This window comes from Struthio camelus, chromosome 5, assembly GCF_040807025.1.
Source record: "Struthio camelus isolate bStrCam1 chromosome 5, bStrCam1.hap1, whole genome shotgun sequence".
Classification (NCBI taxonomy): Eukaryota; Metazoa; Chordata; class Aves; order Struthioniformes; family Struthionidae; genus Struthio; species Struthio camelus.
Window position 1 is genome coordinate 77,158,876 of NC_090946.1, and position 21,073 is coordinate 77,179,948.

Sequence of the window (21,073 nt, forward strand, 5' to 3'; positions counted from 1 at the left end):
CCCTGGTGATGAACCGACTGGCAATTCATCTTCTCTTGGTATTGTTGATTAAATATCACAGAACTGCTGGGATACCAAAAGGTGTTAATGGAAATCATGGAAATTATGTGCTACTTTGGTATTAAACTTCTGTTTCTAGAAGTTTTCAGGTTTCTATGACACGGTGGGTAGACAGGCCCTCCCCAGCAGGGCCACGCACAGCAGAGGCCACAGGCACTCAGCTCCCAGAAAAAAACCCTTCCATTTTCCACTTGTCTCTCTCTTTTCTTTCCTCCTTCACTTCTGTCCTGCAGCCAGGTGGGTCAGCTCTTCTCGCTGGAGGCTGTATTTCTAGTTGCTTGGATCAGCTCCTCCGAAAGCAGCATCCCACCAGTACTGCGGGTGGCAGAATTAGCTTTCTGCTCATCTCTCCTGCTCTCCTCCCTCCTCGCCCTGCTGACGTCTTTTTCCCTCCTACTTATGCCCTCTTCACCTCTCTCCTGTCCTTCCTATCTCACTTATGTCCCTTTGCTCGCTGGTAGTCTCAAATCCATCCTCTCCCCGCCTCTTGAGTGACTCTACTTTTTGTCGTCCTCGTCTACCCATCAGTTTTATTCTCCCTTTCTCTAACTCTGCTTATTTAATGCACAGCAATCACCGTGTTACATAGGTGACCCCACTCATAAAACGCGGTGATTCGCACCGGGTGGAGCGACACCATCGCCTCCGTCCGCCTCAGCCATCGCTAGAGGAGCGTGATCTCAACCGGGAGGAAAAAAAAAAACCACTAGAAACCCGAACCCGTGGCTGTTACAGCTGGCTGGAGGGAAGGATCAGGCATTTTTTTGCATTGCAACGCCGCACAGCAGTGCGAGGGCAGGGCAGGCGGACTCGCGCGGGCCCGAGACCGTGGTGCCGGCCACCTTCCCCCCACCCCATCTGCAGTTTAACGCACTGGTCCAGCATGTGGAGGGCGACGCTTCGCCGCGTTTTTAGTGCCAGAGGGCTGGGCCGCCTCTGGGGATGTGAGGCACGGAGTGAAGGAGGCTTTATGCCTTTATGCTGCCGTGTGAAGGTAAAGCAGGGCGGGCGGCTGCAGTTTAGCACCGAAATAAAGGTGCCGAGTACCAATTATCAAGCCCAGAAGAACCCTGACCACGGAAACACGGCGGGGGAGATGAGCTAAGGGCTTCAACCCGCCGGTTTTCTGCTACCGACGGCTTTTAAATCCCCAGCGCCGCGTTGTATTTCGGAAGGAGGGAAGAGGAAAGGGAAGGGAAGGGAAGGGGGCGGTTGGGGTTTATGCCGGCGGAGCAGCGCGGGCGGCTCGGCGCCGGGGCTGCGCCGTCTCCCCGGTAGGTGGAGCGTCCTCCTCGCTTTTCGCCGCGCCCCGCTGAGGCGAGCGGCGGTTTCTGCCGGCGGCGAGCTCCGTGCTGCGCCACGCGGCCGCCTGCTGCTCGGGCCCCGGCCCGGCCGCCCAGCGCCGCCGCCGGCTGCCCCCGCCATTTTCCCGCTTCGCCGCCGGGCCCCCGCGGCTGTGAGGGAGGAGGGCGACGCGGCGCTCGGCCACGCCGGGCCTCTCAGCAGGCCGCCTTTGCTCAGGGCCTGCGTGCGGGCTGTGGCGGGGGTAGGTTGGCGGCGGGTCTGGGCCGCCTTCGCCTCAGCGACGCTGAGGAGGAGGAGGAGGAGGCGGGCGGTGGCCATGTTCTGCCCCTGCGGCTGACAGGGTGGGCTGGGGCCGCTCCCAGGGCTTTCCTCGCCTTCTGCTTCTCTGAGAGTGCAGGGCCACCAGGTGCCGGTCACCTCCCCAGTGCGGCTGGCACCCCAAAACGCCGAGTCTGCAGCATTTTGAGTGCTGCGACGCCGTGCGCCACGCTGGCGGGACTCGCCAGTTCCCTTCGCAGCCGCGGCCATTTTGTAGCGCTCCCCCGCCGCCCCTGCGGTGGTTTTTTTTCCCACCCCTTAGTATTTTGTCAAAAAGAGTCTTAATCCTTAATTACGGGAATTGAGCGAATTTTCTGCAGCAACATCCCTTCTATTTGGGACGTGCCGGAAAAAGTGAAATGCGCCAACCGCAGAGGCGGTCTGAGTTTCTGAGAAATTTAAAGATACGTTATCTGTAGCTAGCGATGGCAGTCGTGGTGCACAACACACGCTGGCAATGCGTTTGAAGACGTAAATGTCAACAACAGGGAACTCGGGAATGAAGAGCCCGACGATTATGCTAACTCAGGTGTACCAACTAGATTTGTCACCAGTCAGGAAAGGCCTTAGATGCTGTTACGAGTCAGAACAGCGGCAGGTTTTTAACAAGAAACCTCACCTTGAGTACAGCGTTCAAGTCTCGTTACCGGGTCCCAAAAGCGATACGACAGAAAGGGCCAGAGAGAGAGAACAGCACTACGAGAGAAACAGCACTATGAGAAATAAGATTAATGTTAGTATTATGGTAACGGCTAGAGACTCGATCAGGCAATCCATTTGTGGTTTCTACTCGGTACATCCTTAAAATGCATGAAACTTTATTGGCACCGTTGGATTCCTTATAATTATATTCATTTGTACAAAAATACAGTATTTTTCTTGTGATAGCGTTCTGAGTAGCACTGGCAGTAGCAGGCAGGGAGATACATCACTATATATACTGTTTAAAACGATTTTGCCCAATTGCTGCATGTTGCATGTTCCTCACTCCTTAACATTAAAGTATGGAACAATGACAAATGCATTGTTCCCAAAGCTATCAATTTAATATACAAAGAGCTGTGAGACGTGTTACACAAGTGATAGTTTCTGATGTATGATTCCTCTGCAAAATAAGCATCACAGCATATTCTAAAAAGGGCTTGATTTTTGCTGAGGCATGAGCTGATACAGCTGTCTTTCTGCTCTGTAGTGCTTCTATCACATTCATCAATAATAAAAACCATCTAGGAGAACATTCTCTGAATTTGTCATCCATGGTTGGGCTAATGCTTTTCATGATGATGTTTGGTGCAACTTTTCTCCAGCAGGACAAACAGTCTTTAGAACAGTCACGTCCTGGAAGTCGTCAGTTGTCCAACAGTTCAGATGGTGTTTTTGTTTCAGGCTGGTGTTAAGCACTGTTTTACAAACCTACTAACATGTAGTTTGCCAATGTTGCTGAATATCTCAGCCCTTTCTACTAGTGATACATATATCCTCTTAATTTGCAACACAGAATAGCATTTGTGATTTTCCGTTGTTACTTCGTTTCATAATATCCACAAGACCAAATATTTTCTATATGCATGTTTTCTGAAGCAGTAATTTTCTGCAACTTCACCGTTATAAAATTGTAAATTATAGAAATTATAGCAAAACCCTCTGTTTTTGTTCTGTTCCTTTCTTTTACAAAAATATCTGAATGATAATAATAGTTGTCTTAATGACTAGTTGATAGAATAGTATATATCGTCTTAATAATAAGCAGTTGTATAGTCTACTCTATTCTTAGCAGACTTTGTGTTGTGATTTATAAACCATTGACTATGAAATGCATCTTTGACATTACCTGTGTAAGGTAATGTTTGTGCTTTTTTTTGCATTTACCTGTGTACCTTCTGTTTATGCCCCAACGTCTTGCAGTTTTTATGGGAACCGTCTGTGAACCAAATAACATTCACGTTATTAAACTGTTTCTAGAGAAGGAATGAACAAATCTTTAGTGCTTTGCATACGGTTGTTAATGATACAGGTTTCCTACAATACTTAAGCTTCCCTAGGATATTCATTCACAGTGTCTAGTTAAATACGTTTTAGGGTCAAATACACATCATTCCACTGTTTCAGGATTTTTTCATTTTGCATGCTGCATACTAAGCAAGTCTTTAGTATGTGTTCCAAACTACAATATTAATTTCTGCATCCTAAATAATTACTTTATTTTCTTTCACAGTATGTAAGAGCAAAAATATTCTGTGTTGACCTGTGGCTTCAGGCATATTTTCTTAGAATTTTTGGAAAGCTTTTTGTCTGCTGTCTTAGAAGTGTTGTCAGGCACCGTTAAGGCCCTGGGAACTAGGGTTCTAAGCTTTTGAATACATTTGGTAGAACTGTTATCTCTTTCTCATAGTTTTTATTACAACCTTTTATAATCCAATCTCTTGCATTAGGTATTCTCATCCTCGCGAAAGTATTAGGCGGATTCATTTCTGTCAAACATCCAGCATTTTCAATGCCTTTCCCCCTCTTTTCACCACCCTGGTGCTACAGTATGCAGTCTTAAGGCCACTGTAGTTAAATTTTGCAATTCTTTTCTGTTTCGCTTTATCCTGGATTAGGGTCTTGTTGTCGTCGTCAGTTTGTTGTGGCTTTACCTTTTGCACAGTATTAAGGGTATGGTGAAGCCGTAGTGGGATAACTTTGCTTATGAATGACATTTAAATATATCTGAGTTAACCACCTGTATTCAGTGCTGTTTGGCTAAAATACTGATAGCTTCTTTTTTTAGAAGACTGCATGCCTCTCGTATTGTTTAAAAAACATAACTGAATTTCTGTATGTAGCGGCACTATAAAAACAGAAGTACGAATTACTTTGTAATGGTCCTGCGTACTTGTCTTTGCATGTGAGCTCTGTTTTTAATCACGCTTACCTGCATACCTTCTGATTTAAGGGTACTTTGCAATTTATACAGAATGAGTAGTAGCTTTTCCATTTTCAGCATTGCTGTTGATAGGATTAATAAACTGGCTGGAGAAGAGGCTACACATTGTCTGTACACAAGCATCTTTTCTTGTATTCTTCAAGACTTCTGAGAGCATTACGCCTCTCAAAGAGAGAACTGTTCCAGCAACCTCTACTTAGATTATACATGTCCTTTTCTTACTGTGGTTTCAACTTTGTAGGAGTCCATTACCGTTCTCAGTGAGAAGTGTGGTTCCACTAAAATGGTTTAGATAATGAATACAAAAGCAGTTTGTATGCTTTTTTGAATTTGAAATTTTGAATTTGAAAAATTTTTGAAATACTGCCTTTTCCCATCTATGTATGGTATTGTCTTACAGTTTTGGCTTATTTATCAACAAAACTATTGACTTTCTCTGTAAAGCCTTGAATTGCATTTCTCTTTTGTAGTTTACACAATGAACGACAGACTCTTGAGCAACTTGGACAAACTTCTGCTTGAATTTGGTAGGTCATGTCATGTATTTCTGAACTACTAATTTCTAATTTAGTACATATTTTAGAGTGATGTTTCCACTTTTAAACAGTTACATTAACTTAAAATGAGCAAATTTATAATTAGAAATAAAGTTTTGATTTTTTTGCCTACGTGATGGTTTTGCCTACATGATGATGTTAGCTATGAATTTATGTAGGGGGGGCTAACTACTATTTAATAGCAAAACTGCTTGTCTGAAGGGGTCATTTCAGCTTGTTACAATCTTAAGTAGTATTTGTGCTATAAATATTGCACAGAATACATTTGTTTCACTGCTCATTATAGATATGTATGAACAAATGTTTATTTTCTTCCTAGTTTTCCAGCTAGAACAAACCTCTTATGCTAAAGACTGCGTGAAGCAACAGATAAATTGTGAGTAGTGATATGTTGTTTTGTCAGACATTGAATACACTACTTCTAATTCATTAAACCTAATACACGTTTTGAGTTTCAAAGACGGAAGCAAGCCTAATAATGAAGGCTTTCCTATGTCCTGCTTTCACCCTACCTCATCTTTTGCCATCAATACTCACTCATTCTCTCTAGCAGACTTTGCTTTTGCCTTCCACTTCTAGCTGGTGGTGCTCAGCTGTCTCATGGACAGCCAGTTTCATGCTGCGCCATTTCCTGCTCTTACTCTTTAGCTCCTTACAGTCACTGGCAGTTCTTTGATTCAGCTGTGCTTGCTCAATACATCTGCCACTTGCCTCCCTTTCTTTCTTCATGTTTTTATATTCTCAGATTTGGACCTCTGCCTCACTCTTTCTTCTCTCTTTCTGTAATAATAAAAGTTCTCTCAATTGATGTTACCTACTCAAGCCTTTTTTTTTTTCTCCCCTGCCATCCAGCAGCTTGTACTTTTTCTTGAAATTTCAAAAAGTAAATCAAATGAGAAAGTCTTGCTCCACATCACGTTCTTTTTCCGCAGGACTAACGTACAGCGTAACATTACAGGCTTAGGTCTTTTTTATCATGCTGCTATGCAGTATCACTCAGTTATGGGCCTGATTGTGGTAGAGAAGATTCCTCGGACAATCTGAGGACACCTCTGCTCATCACTGGTACATTTTAAAGTAGAAATTGAAACTTGTAACCTTTAGGAAAAAAAAAAGGGATAGTTCTGGTCTGATGGGTGTTCCTGTTGATGGCAGCATTCCTAATAATCGTGACAGGTGTGTGCAAGCAAGTATTTATACACTAAGAGGATTGTCAATATTAAATCAAGGTATCTTAAATATTGAAAAATCTGTTACACCAAATTTGGTACACTTGGAATTCTGTTTTAGCTGTTGGCCATATAATGGAAACTTATAGCTGGGGTTTTCCTTAACATTTATGCAAGCTTACTGTGAATACACATGCTTTTAGGGAGAATGCAAGGGCTACTTAGTAACTTGCCGTAGCTACTTGGATGGCCTGTTTAGAAATAACCAAACATATATGAACTCAGAACTGACTCTCAGTCTTTTAAGAGTTTGGATTAAATCCTTCAAAAATCTACCCAGAAATACTTCCACTGATTTAACTTAGTCTCTGTGTAAGTATTACTTGGCAGAGGAACAGTTGTAGCATTCAGCCTCTGACTTTTTAGTGTGGGATTCATCTGGGCTTTTTGGCTTGACTCCCTTTATAATCAGTGGAGGGAAATAGGCACTTTCAGGGTGTGATTCATCTCATCCTGGAGAGATTTTAAAGTAGGTTAGATAAAGTATACTTTCAGAAATGCCTGTTTCTCTCCACTGAGCATGGTGGGAGCCCTGGGTGTCTAGTTTTGATGCAGGTGGCTGCGCTGTAAAGTTAGGTGAGATAGATCTCGTCCACAATATCTTTACAAAACAAAGAATAAGTAAAAGAATAAATAGAACAACTCACACTTGTCTCAGAAGTGCTCATCTGCAGAAAATCCTATGGAAAAAACTGTTGAGTGCATAGCTTTGCCTATATAATAGATAGATACTTACCTTAAAACAATTTCAAGTTTAATGATTGCATATAAAACCTGTTCCCCGAAATGTAATGCCTTTATCTTGATGAATCTCAAAATGTGTTCTGCAGCCTGCCTCCAAATACACTTCTTTCACAGAAATGAAGCATATTTCAGTTGTCCAATAGTTATGCTTCATGCTAAGTAAAGACAAGCTACTCAAGATATTCCAGATATTAAAATAGTAAAGATATTCAGGATTACTCAAAATACACCGAGAATCTTTTACTTTTCCCTAATTGATGTTTCTCCCTGACAAGTATTCTTTCCTGAAGCAAATGCTGCAAAACCAGGCCCAAACTTCAGGATGACCTGGAGTTCTAGAGCAGTAATTCACACAACCCAAGATACATCCCACGTAACTGTGATGCCCTTCCCTGATAAACGGATAAGGGCAGGATGTCTGTGACTGAGACTTCTACCTGGGGCCTCTGGGGCCCCCACCTTTGGTACACAGCGCATCAGAGCAACAATGATGGCAAGGGCTGACCTGGCACTAACAAATGCGAAACCCTCTACGACAGTAAAATAAACAGCGCACAGAGTAAATATGCACACAGTTGTGCTATTGCATTGCTTTGTGGGCACACACGATAGCTCTCACAGCTGTTACTTGTGGAAAATAGTTGATCAATTTGAATTCTGCTAACTGCTCTTTTTAGAAACTATTTCCTCTTGTTATATGTCTGTTAGAAAAGGCAGAATTGAGAATCTGAGCCTCCCAGATATCTTGCTGCTTGAGGATTTGTCATTGTAATGAATGCGCCTCATAAATTAACCCTATTTCCCACTCAGTATATTAATTTATCGTGCATTGCACAGCTCAGATTTGAGTAAATTCCTTTTTGGATTTGAATTTTCTCTGCTAGTGTTTCTAGAAATCATTTGCTTATATGTTGTTAGTGGTGTTTTTAGTTCTCCCTTCTTGCAGTCAGCTTTCCCGTTCAGAGCGTTTGTAGTTCTAAAGGAAAACAAATGTTTAAAAGTAACCTTTAGCTCAGGCAACTTTTGTACTCTAGTCATCCCCTCAGTTATAAGCATTAGTAAAGGTGAAGTGACTTGTGCTCACATTTCCCTGTATACCACTTCTAGTACCTTGGAGACACATCTTCCTCTAGAAAAATGAGGGGTCAGCTTTAACTGTTAGTCAGATTGCTTTTATTTCCACCACAAGTAGTCACTTCAGTTCTGTATAGACTGGGATGCAGAAACAGCATAAGATGATGTTTTCTTTGTTGTTGATCTCACAATATTAAATGAAAATTAAGGTACTCACCGCACAGCTCAAAATCCCTAAGTGTTTGACTCACTTTGTTGTTGCTTTACTTAGTTACAGGCTTCCCACTCATCTGGCACTGTCGAGGTGTTTTGCAAGAAATTCTAAATCCTCCTGAATTTAGACATTTTTCATGAATATATTGAAAATATGTGTGGAAAAAGAAACTGAAAAGCCAGGAAAACACCCTGATCATTTTATTCTATGAACTGTGTCCCAAGTTTTCTCAGAATAGGAGAGAATGCAATAGTATTCTTCTCTGAAATAAAAGCATCAGCATACTTATATCATAACCTGTCACCTTTTATGTTATCCATAATGGTTCTTGTTCTCTGCATTTATTTTCTACCCTTTAGGGAATGAGTATTTTTAGACTTCTTACAACACCCAGTGTCAGCCACTTATTCCAGTAGATAATGTTTTACCTGGCCTATGAAATACATCTTGTAACACGGGAGAACATCACAGAGTGAAAGAGATGTAAAGAGAATGTGTTACAAATTTCTGTTTTCATTTGCTGTCCATTGCATGTTGATGATGGCAGGATTTACTTTTTCAAAAATCAACTTCCATTTTTTTAGGCATCTTTCACATGATGATAAAAGAACGACAAAACCTTTAAAAGAGAAGCAAATATGAATGTGAATCAGCATATCTTTTGGGAGAAGCTGTAGTTTGTGAGACTTCTTTGAAATCAACTAGATTTAAAGTTGATGAAGGTCTTGTAGCCTTTGCTGCTTCATAAAATTAACTATTGTAGCAGTTCAGTAGTTGTATTATATGTATTTTTTTACAGGTTACTGTATTAAAGTATGGAACAAACGACTTAACAAAGCAGTTTCTTATCTTAGAAAGCAGATGAAGTAAACTTGCGTGTCTATATGCAGAATGCTGCAGCCATCAAACTTCACATAGAAATTGTAATTGTCGGTAATACCGACAGTAAGTGAAAATATTCTAAATCCTGCTATTTTATACATCCAGAATATTAGATTTTGTGTGTGTGGGTAAGATGTGCTTAAAAATGTTTTCTCATTTCAGTGTACACTGTAAAAATTGCGGAAAAAAAGAATGACATCGCTAGGTTGCAGGAAAAGATAAATAACAGCAACGATGAAATTGCTCATTTGCGCAAGCAAAATGAGAATAGTAAGGACAGCTATAAAGAGTAAGTATAATATCAGCTGAACTTTTAGTTACAGATAGTTAAGAAAGTCGGTGAAAGACTTAAGAAGGACAGTGAAAAATAGTTTAAAAATATGTATGCGTGTGAGCCGACAGGAGTGATTAATACTAAAGAAATCTTTTATTTTTAGTATTTTCCTAATTTCCTTAAGCTGTGAATCATGCAGTATAAAAATTGCAGTGTTATCTATCCCTTTATAAAGTATGTTACAGAAACAGAGATTACATTTAAATTTCTCTATTTTAGTACTTTGTTAGAACCAGTAATGCTTTTCAGAGATCACAGGTGCCATCTTTGCAGCATGCTGATAAATTCAGGCAGTTAGGTAATAGAAACATAGTTTTATTAACTTTGTATATCTAAGCTTTATGAGATTTGAACAGTATTAAGAGTACTGTCTTTGCTAACAAGGTAATAACTGTCAGTGACAATAAGGCTCCATTTTGTTCTGCTTTATTTAATGCTGAATTTGGCTACCCGAAACTGAAGTATCTTTCTACTCTTTTGCTCTCAACTTATACTTCTTGTTCTAATATATTCTCTCCAGATGTTTTGTAACTGCCTGCGTATGTAGATATGAGCATACTTATGTTACATCAGATTCAGATATAGTTTTTACTGCTGACTTTAAAACGGTTCTTGTAGACATACTGTTCCATTGAACTCCTTGGGCTGGAGTCAATACTTTTCTGTGTAGGAAGTTTTCTGTCAGATTATTAGGGGAAGTTTTAGATGCAGATTGATTTGGGGTCTTAATAACTGGAAATTCTTCAAGCAAGTATTTGGCTGCAAAGACTTTCTCCATACTGGCACGGATTGTCTTATTTTATAAAATTAAAATTGTAGATGTGCTTTACAAAGATACCAAATCAGGAAAATCTGTATTTAACAATGTAGAAAGTTGGTCCGTTTTATATTATCCTGTCTTTTTCATTGCAGTGTTCATCTTTCTGCAGTCTTTCTAGCTCCTCTGTAGTTTAAGTGATGATCTGTTAGCGAATTCTATCCTATTTGTTTTCTTGCAATTCTATGCAAAGCTAAATGCTTCAGAAAAATATCTACAACATGCATTTGACATTTTTATTGCACTGTAAGGTACTCTTTAATTTCAGGATGTGGATGGAGAATGTGAGCGTTCTTAAAAATAGAAAGAAGTGAAGATAGTAGCAGGGTCTTTTTAAGTTTTTTTTTTGAACTATCTGAAAAAAGAGAAGGATGGAATGGAATCATACAGTGGGGTGGGTATAGTGGCTAGCTGTTTGAATCAGCTGTCGTTCTATACTGATTAGCAGCTTTAGCATAAAAACAGTTAGGAAAAGATTTGAGCTTGATAAGAAAATTCCAGTTTTATTTACACTACATACTTTCTTCCGGTGCAGTACAAAGTGAACACTTTGATAAGCTGCTAAAACCATTCACACTGTTTTCTCAGGTGTCTTACAGTTGGAAATTAACTGTTGTGTAATACGTGTAAAGAATTAAAGGTAGAACTAAGGGATCTGATCAAAGTTTTGTTCATTAAGTTCAATGGGCTTTTGCTCAGGTCCTAAAAAGAATAAGCAATGACACTGTGACGTGCCACTAGAGGGGCGTCTGGGATTCTTTCAGATTCCAGGGTTAGTTGCACTGAGCTCGAGAGATCATCATTTGTCCAGTATAAGAGTTCATTAGAGCTAAGCGGTTGCGCAGCTATGATGGACACTGGACAGCACTAAGCAGTTAACACCAGACAAGCTACAGGTATAACAAAGCTAAAAAGTATCATAAAGAACTAAAAATAGAATACACATGTCAGAAGTCTGTGGTTAAGCCACAGATGCACGGAACAATGACCATTCTCACCCTTTCCTTGTCCTTATGGGCCACCCCTCCAGTATAGTTTTCCCGGTATTGTTCTCACTACGTTTGAGCTGCGCGGAGGTGATTCAGGTTCTTCCTGGCAGTTGGCCTCAGGGGTGTGCCTGCCGATGGGTGGGTTGTCGGGTCCGCAGGCCAACTGACGGTGAGTCCAAGTCCACATAGAGGTATGTGGCTTCCTTCCTTTTGTCCTTCCGGATGGCTTCGGTATGGATACCAGCAGGGTGGTCAACAGATAACAGTACACATACGAATGGATATCAGTACAGATACTCAACAGATAACCGAGTGCGAAATTCCACAGTACCGAGATGCTTACGGTCTGAGTCTACGATGTCACTTCTCCTTTGCTGACTAGGTTTGTTCAACACTCATTGGGTCACTGGAGGGCTACAGCAACCCCACAGTGCGATGACTCCAGCTGTGGTACAGCCGAGGTTCCCAAACTCTTGGGGGGCACCCCAGAGCAAAACCCCTCTTCTGTGGGCTGCACCATCCAGAGTCCCATGCTTACCTGTGTGGCGCCTGTCAGACATGAATGTAAAAGTAATTGAAAATGAGAAGTGACTCATTAATGGATACATGTATTCATACAAAGATTATGCTTACAGAAGAGTAAAGACTTAGATTACTGAAAACGTCATTCAACAAAATACTGAAAAGTACAATAAACAAGCCTTAGCTATATGCTCAGACAATTAAAAGAAATGAAAGAACTTACGTAGTAGAATCATCTTTTAATATTTAATGTCATTAATACTCAAGATTCGCTGGACATCATTCTAATGTAGATTCTGTAAATTCCGATACTGTTTTGTAGTCAAAATCTTCCCTGTAGTGGACTGAGTGAAAAACAAGTATTGCTACATTTAGTTACCAGTAATGCTTAATAGACTTTTCAAGAAACTATTCCTTTGTCTGGATTACTGGATATCATAAAGTATATTGAACCCATTATGAAGACTTTGAATGAAATACTGGATTCTTATATTAAACAAATCTACAGAAAATAAGACATATAAGACAGGAGTATAGTGCTATATTTTCTAAAGGAAATCATATAGGTCTTTAGGTCTTTTTAACAAGCTGAAGGCACGCAGTGGCAATAATGAGGTTTACATTTTTAGACAGGTGATGACATTTTTCTGAAAATTAGTCTCGTGAATGATTCAAATTATAAATGTTGATCCCAGAACAGGAAGAAGTGGTAAAACGCTGTTGATGAAACATACGTCCGGTTTTGTTGTTTCTCTTCTAATTTTTAAATTTCAGTTTAAGGATGATGTGATTGCATGGAAATAAACAAAGAATCAAGGCAGAGGAGCTCAGAATGTTGCTAAGTTATGAAAGAAACTGCTGTCTTGTCCCACTGGTTAAACTACAGGATATTTTTATTGCCATCAGATCAGTGTGGACAAAGATTTTTTAGACACTAGGAGATGAAAAGAAGGGCAGATAAATTTGATACCTACCAAGAACTTATGTGAAAGAGTGATGCATTTAAAAAGTTGGTAGATCAGCTACTTGAATCCTGTATACCTGTGCTCTGTTTACAAGACTGCATTCTTGTACTGTGTCTTTTGCATGTCTGTAGAATACATGTGCATACAAAATGCAACACACAAAATGTTTTGTATTTTGATTAATACAAGCTCCGTGACTTTTTCATTGCTCGTTCCCTCCCCCCACCCCTTGGAAAGGCGTAGAATTTTCAGAGTGGAGGAAGATCACAGTGCTTGTATTGCATTGCATTTTTGTGTAAGTACCATTGGTTTCCACTTTTTAAAATCTGACCCTTTTAAAATATGTCTTTGCTGAATTTGCAGCAACTGTGGCAAAGTAGCATTTTCCCATTACACTTTGAATCATCGATAGTGTCAAGCAATTTGTACAAATAATACTAAATTTCCTGAATGGATCCTGCACTTTCTCATTCAGCTTTTTTTGCTGGCAAACTTTAATGCTGTTATAAGTGTTGATTATATGTTCTTGTGTTGCCTTAGCAGCTGGAGTATGTAATTTTTTGTTCAAGGTTTTTTATTCAAGACCTCCGTTCAGCAAATTAAATGTCAGGTCTTTGTTCTTCATTTATTTCCTTGGTGGCGATTACATTAAATTAGCTGTTTCTGAAGCCTCTGTTCTGTTCTGCCTTGGAAGTGATTGTCCCAAGTGCGCATTCGTACTTCATGTGATTGCATGCTACAAACACTCCAGTTATGAGCAAAAGGGCGTACTCACATCTAAAAATGCCCTTTACTTGCCCGGCTCATGAATATGCAATGCAAAGTGCATCATATGTCCTCAGTTGCTTTCACCTGTCCGGCACAGAATTATTTGCTTTGTTCAGTTGCAACCTTGTTCTCTATTGCCCTTTCTCCTCTCCTTGTTGATTTTCATTTCTTTAAATGTAACTTTATTTTTGCCTCACATCTGTGCTGTTCCACGTTCACTTGGTCTCCAGCTAAAGCTGTGCCTCAGTCCTGATGGATTCTTCCTTCTTCTGTCTTATCAATCAGTAACTTTGGTAGGATCACACAAATGTTCCTGAAGTTGGGTTTTGTGTGTGCATCTCCTTAGACAGATATTTGTGCTCATACGGAGTTCATTCTTGGTGTTTGTATTGCTTTAGGGAAATATGTATTCTGGACAAATGCTGGCTTTATAGGTCATTTAAGCCGTGACTTGGGAGAGAGGGTGTGTGTCTTTTTTAATAGAAAGTTTATTTGGAGGGGGCACATGATTTCTTTAAGAGGAAATCAGGCTGCCCAGAGAGGTTGTGGAGTCTCCTTCCCTGGAGATGTTCAGAACCCGTCTGGACGCGATCCTGGGCAATATGCTCTAGAGGACCCTGCTTGAGCAGGGGGGTTGGACTAGATAAATCTCCGGAGGTCCCTTCCAACCTCAGCCATTCTGTGATTCTGTGAAATGGGATTTCTTTACCACTCTTGCCCAGCCTGTTTCTGTAATGCACAAGAAGCAGCCATCATCTGATCCTCAGCTCTCTGCATCTCAGAAGTTGGCTATTGATATAGCCTGTCACTGCAGAGCTTATTTTCCCTTACTGAGGGAAATATTTGTCAGTAGCAGATATACCTGTTTAGCTCAATAGACTTAAGTCATTGTTCTGCTGTTTCTGTCACCTCAAAACTCAAGTATGTATAAGTCTTAATGAGATAATCACGCTCTATCCGAAGGCTGCGTGCACCACAGGTTTCTGAATTTGTTTCCCATCATCTCTAACTGAGCCACACCCTGGCAGTTTGTTCAGTTACAACTTTCTATGAAAATGTCTCTTCTTATAGCTGTTACCTCAGCTGGGGAGGGAGGGGGACATCCATGCCTTAATGGCTTATGCTCCTTACACTTTCTTTTTTCAGACAGGATGATCTTTTTAAGATCCGTTATATGCTTCTTCCAAAGATCACATCTGCATCTCATTTAAATCAGGACGTTTATTTGCCTGTCTTCTAGATTTCACACATACAAGGAAGAGGCATCATTAATACCTGCATGCTGAGAAAGTAGTATCGGTTTAGTTGTAGGGCACCAAGTCCTTCATGAATTCCCTGAAGTTGCTGTGATGTCAGTACAATCTACAGCATCCTCCTGTAAGAACATCACTTTGATGGGCTGCCTTATAGCTCTCGCATTATATGAGGCACCTGAAATGGAAAAAATTACAAAAAGTCAATAATTATGTTTCAAGGGTATATGGGGACTGCATGAAACCAAGAGGAGACCCAGGCTAAACATTAGGCAATGTGGACCCATCAGTTTACTCTAGAGGAATCTAGTTATGAGCTGGATAGCCATGAGCCACTCAGCACCTATTGCCTGGAGACAGGTTCTTGGAAAGGATGCTTTTAACAATGTAGACACAGCCTGTGTAGCCAGGTACCAACTGCATTTTTTAGGTACTAGTTAATTTGCAAATATCATCAGTGTTTTTGTTACATGTCTTCTCTGCAGAGAGCTGAACGTGTCACCTGTATCTTATAAACATTCTGTGTTTGGAGTACTAGTTGGGAGTCCTTCAAAGTATGAAAACACATGTGGACAACGGCTCAGAGGCAGAAAAGAATGCTGTCGGCAATTGAAATTCAGTTCTCCTCTGCCGTGCATTTATTATTAACTGTTATGTGAGATGTTTTTGTGTAAAGGCAGAGTTTGAGTTCAAGTCTAGTCAGGAAGAGGTGGTATGTGGACTAGTGACTGCAAACTCCCAGGTTGGTGCTCCCAGTTTCTGGGCTATTGTACTGAAAGCCACCATCTCTTTCTGGCTGTTTTCTGGGAGGGACTTGCTTAGCCAATGGAGGAAATGCTGCGTTTGTGACTACTGTTTGTATTTAGGTATGAGATAGGTGGTAGTGATATTTTTGGTGAAACCAATGCTGTGTTCATCACCAAGAAGAAGAATGTATGCATCTAAAGGGTTTACTGGTTGCACTATTCTGAGTACCTAATTTTTGAATTTAGATGTCCAGCTGCTTAGCATTAGGCTCCAAAAATTTTGAAGCATACTCTCTCTCCCCCTCCTCCCCCCCAAAATGCTTTGTAACTTTTGGCAATCCTATACCTATTCTTTCTTGAATTTGCAACTTTAAAATCTTGAGAAAATAAATATCTGCATATAAAAGGTTTCTGTACTAAAAACATTTCTGCTTGACTTTCAAAACATCAGATGAATGATTTGTCCTAATTAGCTAGCTGAACTGTCGTCTTTGTTGATGTCTTCATTTTTAAATGCCTTTTTATTAGAAAAGACCATTTATATACTTTTTAAAAAAGTATTATTTCTCCACAGTTGGAAACCTACTTACATAATTCTTAGCGAGCATGAAGAATATTTGAAAAAAGAACTCGAAGTCGATCAAGAAGCTACAGAAAATGAGAAGTATGTATGATCACATGAGATTTCAAGCAATAGTACTTACTAAGCAGTCTGGTCAGCAAAGATAATGCATTCTGCATTAGAGAGAGCTATTTTTCTGTAAACTTTTCAGGGTAATAAGGTGACTGAATAATTAAAAGAGTATTCAGTTTACATTATTAGGAGGTCATCTATTATTTTGTGGTTACTAATGAGATAGGATAAAATATGGCTTCTGCAAATTCCACTGCTTCCCAAATACCTATGAGAAGTTTCCAGAACATTGTTCAACTTGCTGCCGTTTCAAGAAAAGTCCTATGAAATAAAGGCAATGAATGTTTCAATTTTGGCAGAGATTTGAAATGTCAGAGCATAATAACAAGAAATCAAGTAAGTTTCACCTATACATTTTTTTTCATTGTGAGGACATGCCTTCAGGTATACTATAATATCAGTAGTTTCAGAGTAATACTCAGGTTCACGTAGACTTTTTGGAAAATAGGTTTTACGTTTATTCGGAAGGAGCATTTGATTGACCCTAAGGCTTTAAATTCGTATATGCAGTAAATAAGGTAATAATTAGATGAATTCACGTAATTTTGTGGTTATCTTTATTTGTGAATATTGAAATATGATTATTAGAATATTCAGGTTTTGTATACTTCTGTATATTCTTCGTAATAACCATAAGCATGCAAATTGAGTATTAGCTCCTGAAAAATAGAGTAAGTGGTACATTTTAAGATGAGTGGTGGGTAAGGTTCTAGAATGGAGTCTGCATTTTGAAGATCCTTCACTTGTTTTGTTGTAGAGTGTTGTTGCAGAATGTGCCTTGTGATGTAGAATTTAACACTTCAGTGCAATTGATCTTCATTTTAGAGAGGCTGCTCTCCGTTACTGATCTGTTCGAGAAGGAGTAGAGATTGGTTAGCCCTATGCTGACAGCGGGCAGATCTATTTAGATATCTGAATACCAATGTAGAGGTGGAGCTTTAGGTAACTGTAATTGAAAATTTTGGGTTTGGTTCTTTTGTGTGTGTTCTTTTTGCCGATTGTCTAAGACTGCAGAAACAGCATTAGGTGCCCAGTAGCCTTTAATTAAGTCAGTTAGTAGTTTATCTGTCTTCTTGTTCAAAGCTCTATATTTGGTGAAAATAAGGCTGAATTGGCTTTCTGATAGTATATGATTAAGCTATTTTGGCTTTCACTAATTTGAGCTGACAAGCCAGAGAAGCATTACTTTTAAATTACGTCTTTCGTTGACTAGTTTCAGTTCCAACATGAAAGTGTTTGATTTAGTTTGTTTTCCTGAGCTTAATTATAAGACGTTATGACTATAAATCATAACATAAATTTAATTTATGCATTTTATAAAGGTGATCTTCAGATAGTTCTTTCAAATATACTCCCTCTGTGTTGAAGCATTTGATAATTTTTTCAAATCAGTAAGATGGGCGTTCAGCAAATTCTAAATATACAAATGAGGAAGAAAAATAAGTACATTTAAAACTTAACATGCTGAATGCCCTTTTAGCCTGGCATTTGGGGACATTCAGCAGATCATATTACTTTAGATGGAAAGATAATTTTAATTTACATTTAATTAGACTCTTACTATGGAGGTTTTAGAAATGTTCCACGTTTCTTTATTATTATTGATTTCAAGTACATATAAGAACATTTAGTACTGAAAGTTAATCCTGAAAATAAGTGATATGGAGAAGGAAAAAGGAATAAATAGCTAGTCATATAGCGTTCGGGGGTTTTGTGGATGTTGTCCTTTTCCCATTGATATTAAATAAAAACTTCTGCTAATGACTTTAATGCGAATAGTGCTGAATGCTTAATATCTAATGTTTAACTATGTTGACTGGAGGATGTGAGTTACTTAGGAGAAGTATTAAAAATAGTGACAATTGCTGAAGGCCAATGTATTATACTATGTACAGCTATAAATATTAATCTGGGGAAAATATATTTTGGGAAAAGCATTTTCTTAAAGTTTGGGAATGACTTACTATTCCTCTCATGGTTTTCAAAAATTTGAAATGTACAAGTTACAGCAAATTATTTTACTTTGATTTATATTTTTAAAATTTATTTGTAATGCACATGCAATTGTATATCCAAAAATTCCTTTATTGCTCAATTATTGTTTGTTGCATGGATTAAGTTAAATAGAACTAAACATTCTCCACCTGTCATACTTTGAAAATCTGATACAGTAATAACTTCTTAGATTCCCAAGACTGTCATGGAAAAGAGTAAGTAGATTAATGCCCTGTTCAACACAAAGCTTGAGATGTCTCAATTCCTTGGTTTTACTACTTTTGAACCATAGCAGTGTCGATTTACAATTTCATTCCTCTAAACAGGTGTGGTGATCTTCAGTAGATTTAACAAAAACTAGTGTCTGGAGCGTGATTTTGTTTGAAAATTGAGATCTTCCTTTTTTCTCCTACGATCATAAAGATTTTACTTTTTTTTTTGTAAGAGCAGAAGCTTCCGCTATTGAGTGTGGGCACAAGTTTCATTCTCTTCCATTGCCTAGCCTAGCCATAGGACAACCGGAAATGTCTGCCTTTCAGTCTTATTTTATTTAAATGATTAATTGCAATTTGAGATGAAATACTTTTTTAAAAGAGGAATGCTGTATGCTTCTTGTGCAATGAAAATGTTCCTTAATGTAGGCTTTATTAATGCAGCAGGCAAACAGGTGGATTTCTGGCTTTATTTTAGGAGCATAATTTGTTTTATAAAGCAATTTCTGGTTAAGCTGTATGTGTGCTAATAATTTCATATTCTAAAATTTCCCCCTCTCCATTGCTGCTTTTATCGTTTTGTAGAGCATTACATTTCGTACTTCAAATCTATGATTTTACAATGGCATATTCTAATATCAAGCAACTTTGTGTAGTACTTCTTTCTCAGTTAAATGATCAGCCTGCATTAACAATACATGCCAGATGTCTGTACCTGTGATATGTCTTTATTAACATGTACTGTCTGCATAAATTCTCAACAAAGAATTCCTGTAATATATTTTGCATATGCCCAAATTTGTCTTTTTTTCAAGAATGAGGGATGTGGAATATCAACATTTGAAAAATGAGACCATTTAATTTCATTTCAAGCAATTGTTAAGCTTTTAATTTCAAATGCAGAAAGAAATACAGATGCTGGCACTGCTTGTTATTATGCATAGTTTTAGAAAGCATTGATAGTTAACCACTTGTCTGTGTGTGGAATACAGACTTCCTGCAGGCCTGTCCTTTCATCACCTGTGTGTGGCATTAAGAAACCAGAACCAATTCCCTGATGGCGTTGTTAATTACTCAGTTTCCCCAGAAGACACTTCTTTTGCCCTGGAAATTACCTACAGTAAGAGTTTTGCTCGGCAGCATTACTCGAGTACATAAAAGACTCATCAAGCAAGATGAGGTGATTGAGTATTTGATCTGTCATTAGCAATCTACCTTATAAATTCCTTGTCTGAATGAGGAAATGGACTAAAGAAAGTTTTTTCCAATGCATTTACTATCATTGGTATAACACAGGATGATGGCTTTTCTATGCTATAGCACTTTTCTTTTTCATCTTTCCGAACATACTCATCTTTCCAAACATACTATTGATTAATTTTCAGCTTTATGTGATAAATTGCATCCAATTACTTGTTATGGTATTTATTTGTTTTTACAGTGATTTCTACAATAGCCAGTTTAAACTTTTAAAAGTAGTGAACATGTGTTTAATGGGGCCTCTTAATTGATGCTACTTTCTTTATTCGGTTGCAGCTATGTGCTCACGTGATGTCAGTGAAATTCTATTAATGTAAGATGAATTTAGAGGGCAGTCTTAAAAGGAGCTGAGCATTCTGGCTCTTTGCCAACACTTAACATTTTAAGTGTTTGCTTAACCTTAAGCATGAATAACCTTATTGTTTTAATGTAACTAACGTTATGTGCTTAAGGCTTCCCTGAATCAGACACAGATTGTTCAGCATTTCCTTGGAGGCAGCCCTTAAGTGAACTGGTGCATTAGGCTTCTCTAAATATAGGATGTGAGGCCAAGTTCTCTTTTAGTGTAAGTTTGATACAGCTCTGCTGAAATCGGTGGAGTTGTGCCCATGTATACCAGCAAGGAATTTGCCCTGCTGTGAGTTTCATGATAACTAAACAGAGGGTAAAAACATTTTACATCTGCAAAGCCGCCTCTGAATATGGTATAATTTGCATTTCTTTCAGAACAATGAGGCCTGACTGCTTTTTACATCACAACTGTGTTCTTTGTTATGTACAACAGCGTAGTCTTTCTTGAAAACAACTGGAAGAGAAAAATTAGAGCCAAATAGCGATATACTGAACATAATCTGATAATCTAATTGAGCTGATTCCATAAATTCCATATTGTTTTTCCTTAGGAACAATAGCTTCATGTGAAAAAATTAAATTACATGTGTTTTTATAGGAAAATGTATCAGGATTACATAATCCAGTACAAAGAGATTTTGAAGCAACATCATGAAAAATATTCAGAAACTCCACTTGCGCAGGAATATTACAGAAAAAAGAAGGAGCTTGAAGAAATCCAAAACAGAATTTCGAAACACTCTGAACGATATAAATTACAAGAAGATGCTTACTTGGATATTGGTATTTTGGCATTAATATTATCAACGCTGTAACAGTAGATCCTGGTGTAAACATTGGTAGTGCGCTGCATGTTAA

At 38.9% G+C, this 21,073-nt stretch overlaps 1 protein-coding gene across 5 annotated transcripts in view; it reads left to right on the top strand.

The window, feature by feature from the left end:
- Positions 1-998: 998 nt before the first annotated feature.
- C5H14orf39 (chromosome 5 C14orf39 homolog) overlaps positions 999-21,073 on the top strand; it is a 37,051-nt gene continuing 16,976 nt past the window's right edge. The window contains exons 1-6 of one of the 5 annotated variants that reach the window (XM_068947375.1): positions 999-1,054; positions 5,080-5,136; positions 5,486-5,542; positions 9,472-9,598; positions 16,278-16,367; positions 20,814-20,998. In XM_068947375.1, coding sequence (XP_068803476.1) covers positions 1,039-1,054; positions 5,080-5,136; positions 5,486-5,542; positions 9,472-9,598; positions 16,278-16,367; positions 20,814-20,998 — 532 coding nt within the window. In that variant the 5' untranslated portion in view covers positions 999-1,038. Of the gene's footprint in view, positions 1,055-1,259; positions 1,335-1,374; positions 1,607-5,079; positions 5,137-5,485; positions 5,543-9,471; positions 9,599-16,277; positions 16,368-20,813; positions 20,999-21,073 lie in introns of those variants that run through there. The other 4 variants (XM_068947377.1, XM_068947376.1, XM_068947379.1 and 1 more) reach the window with 4 other exon arrangements.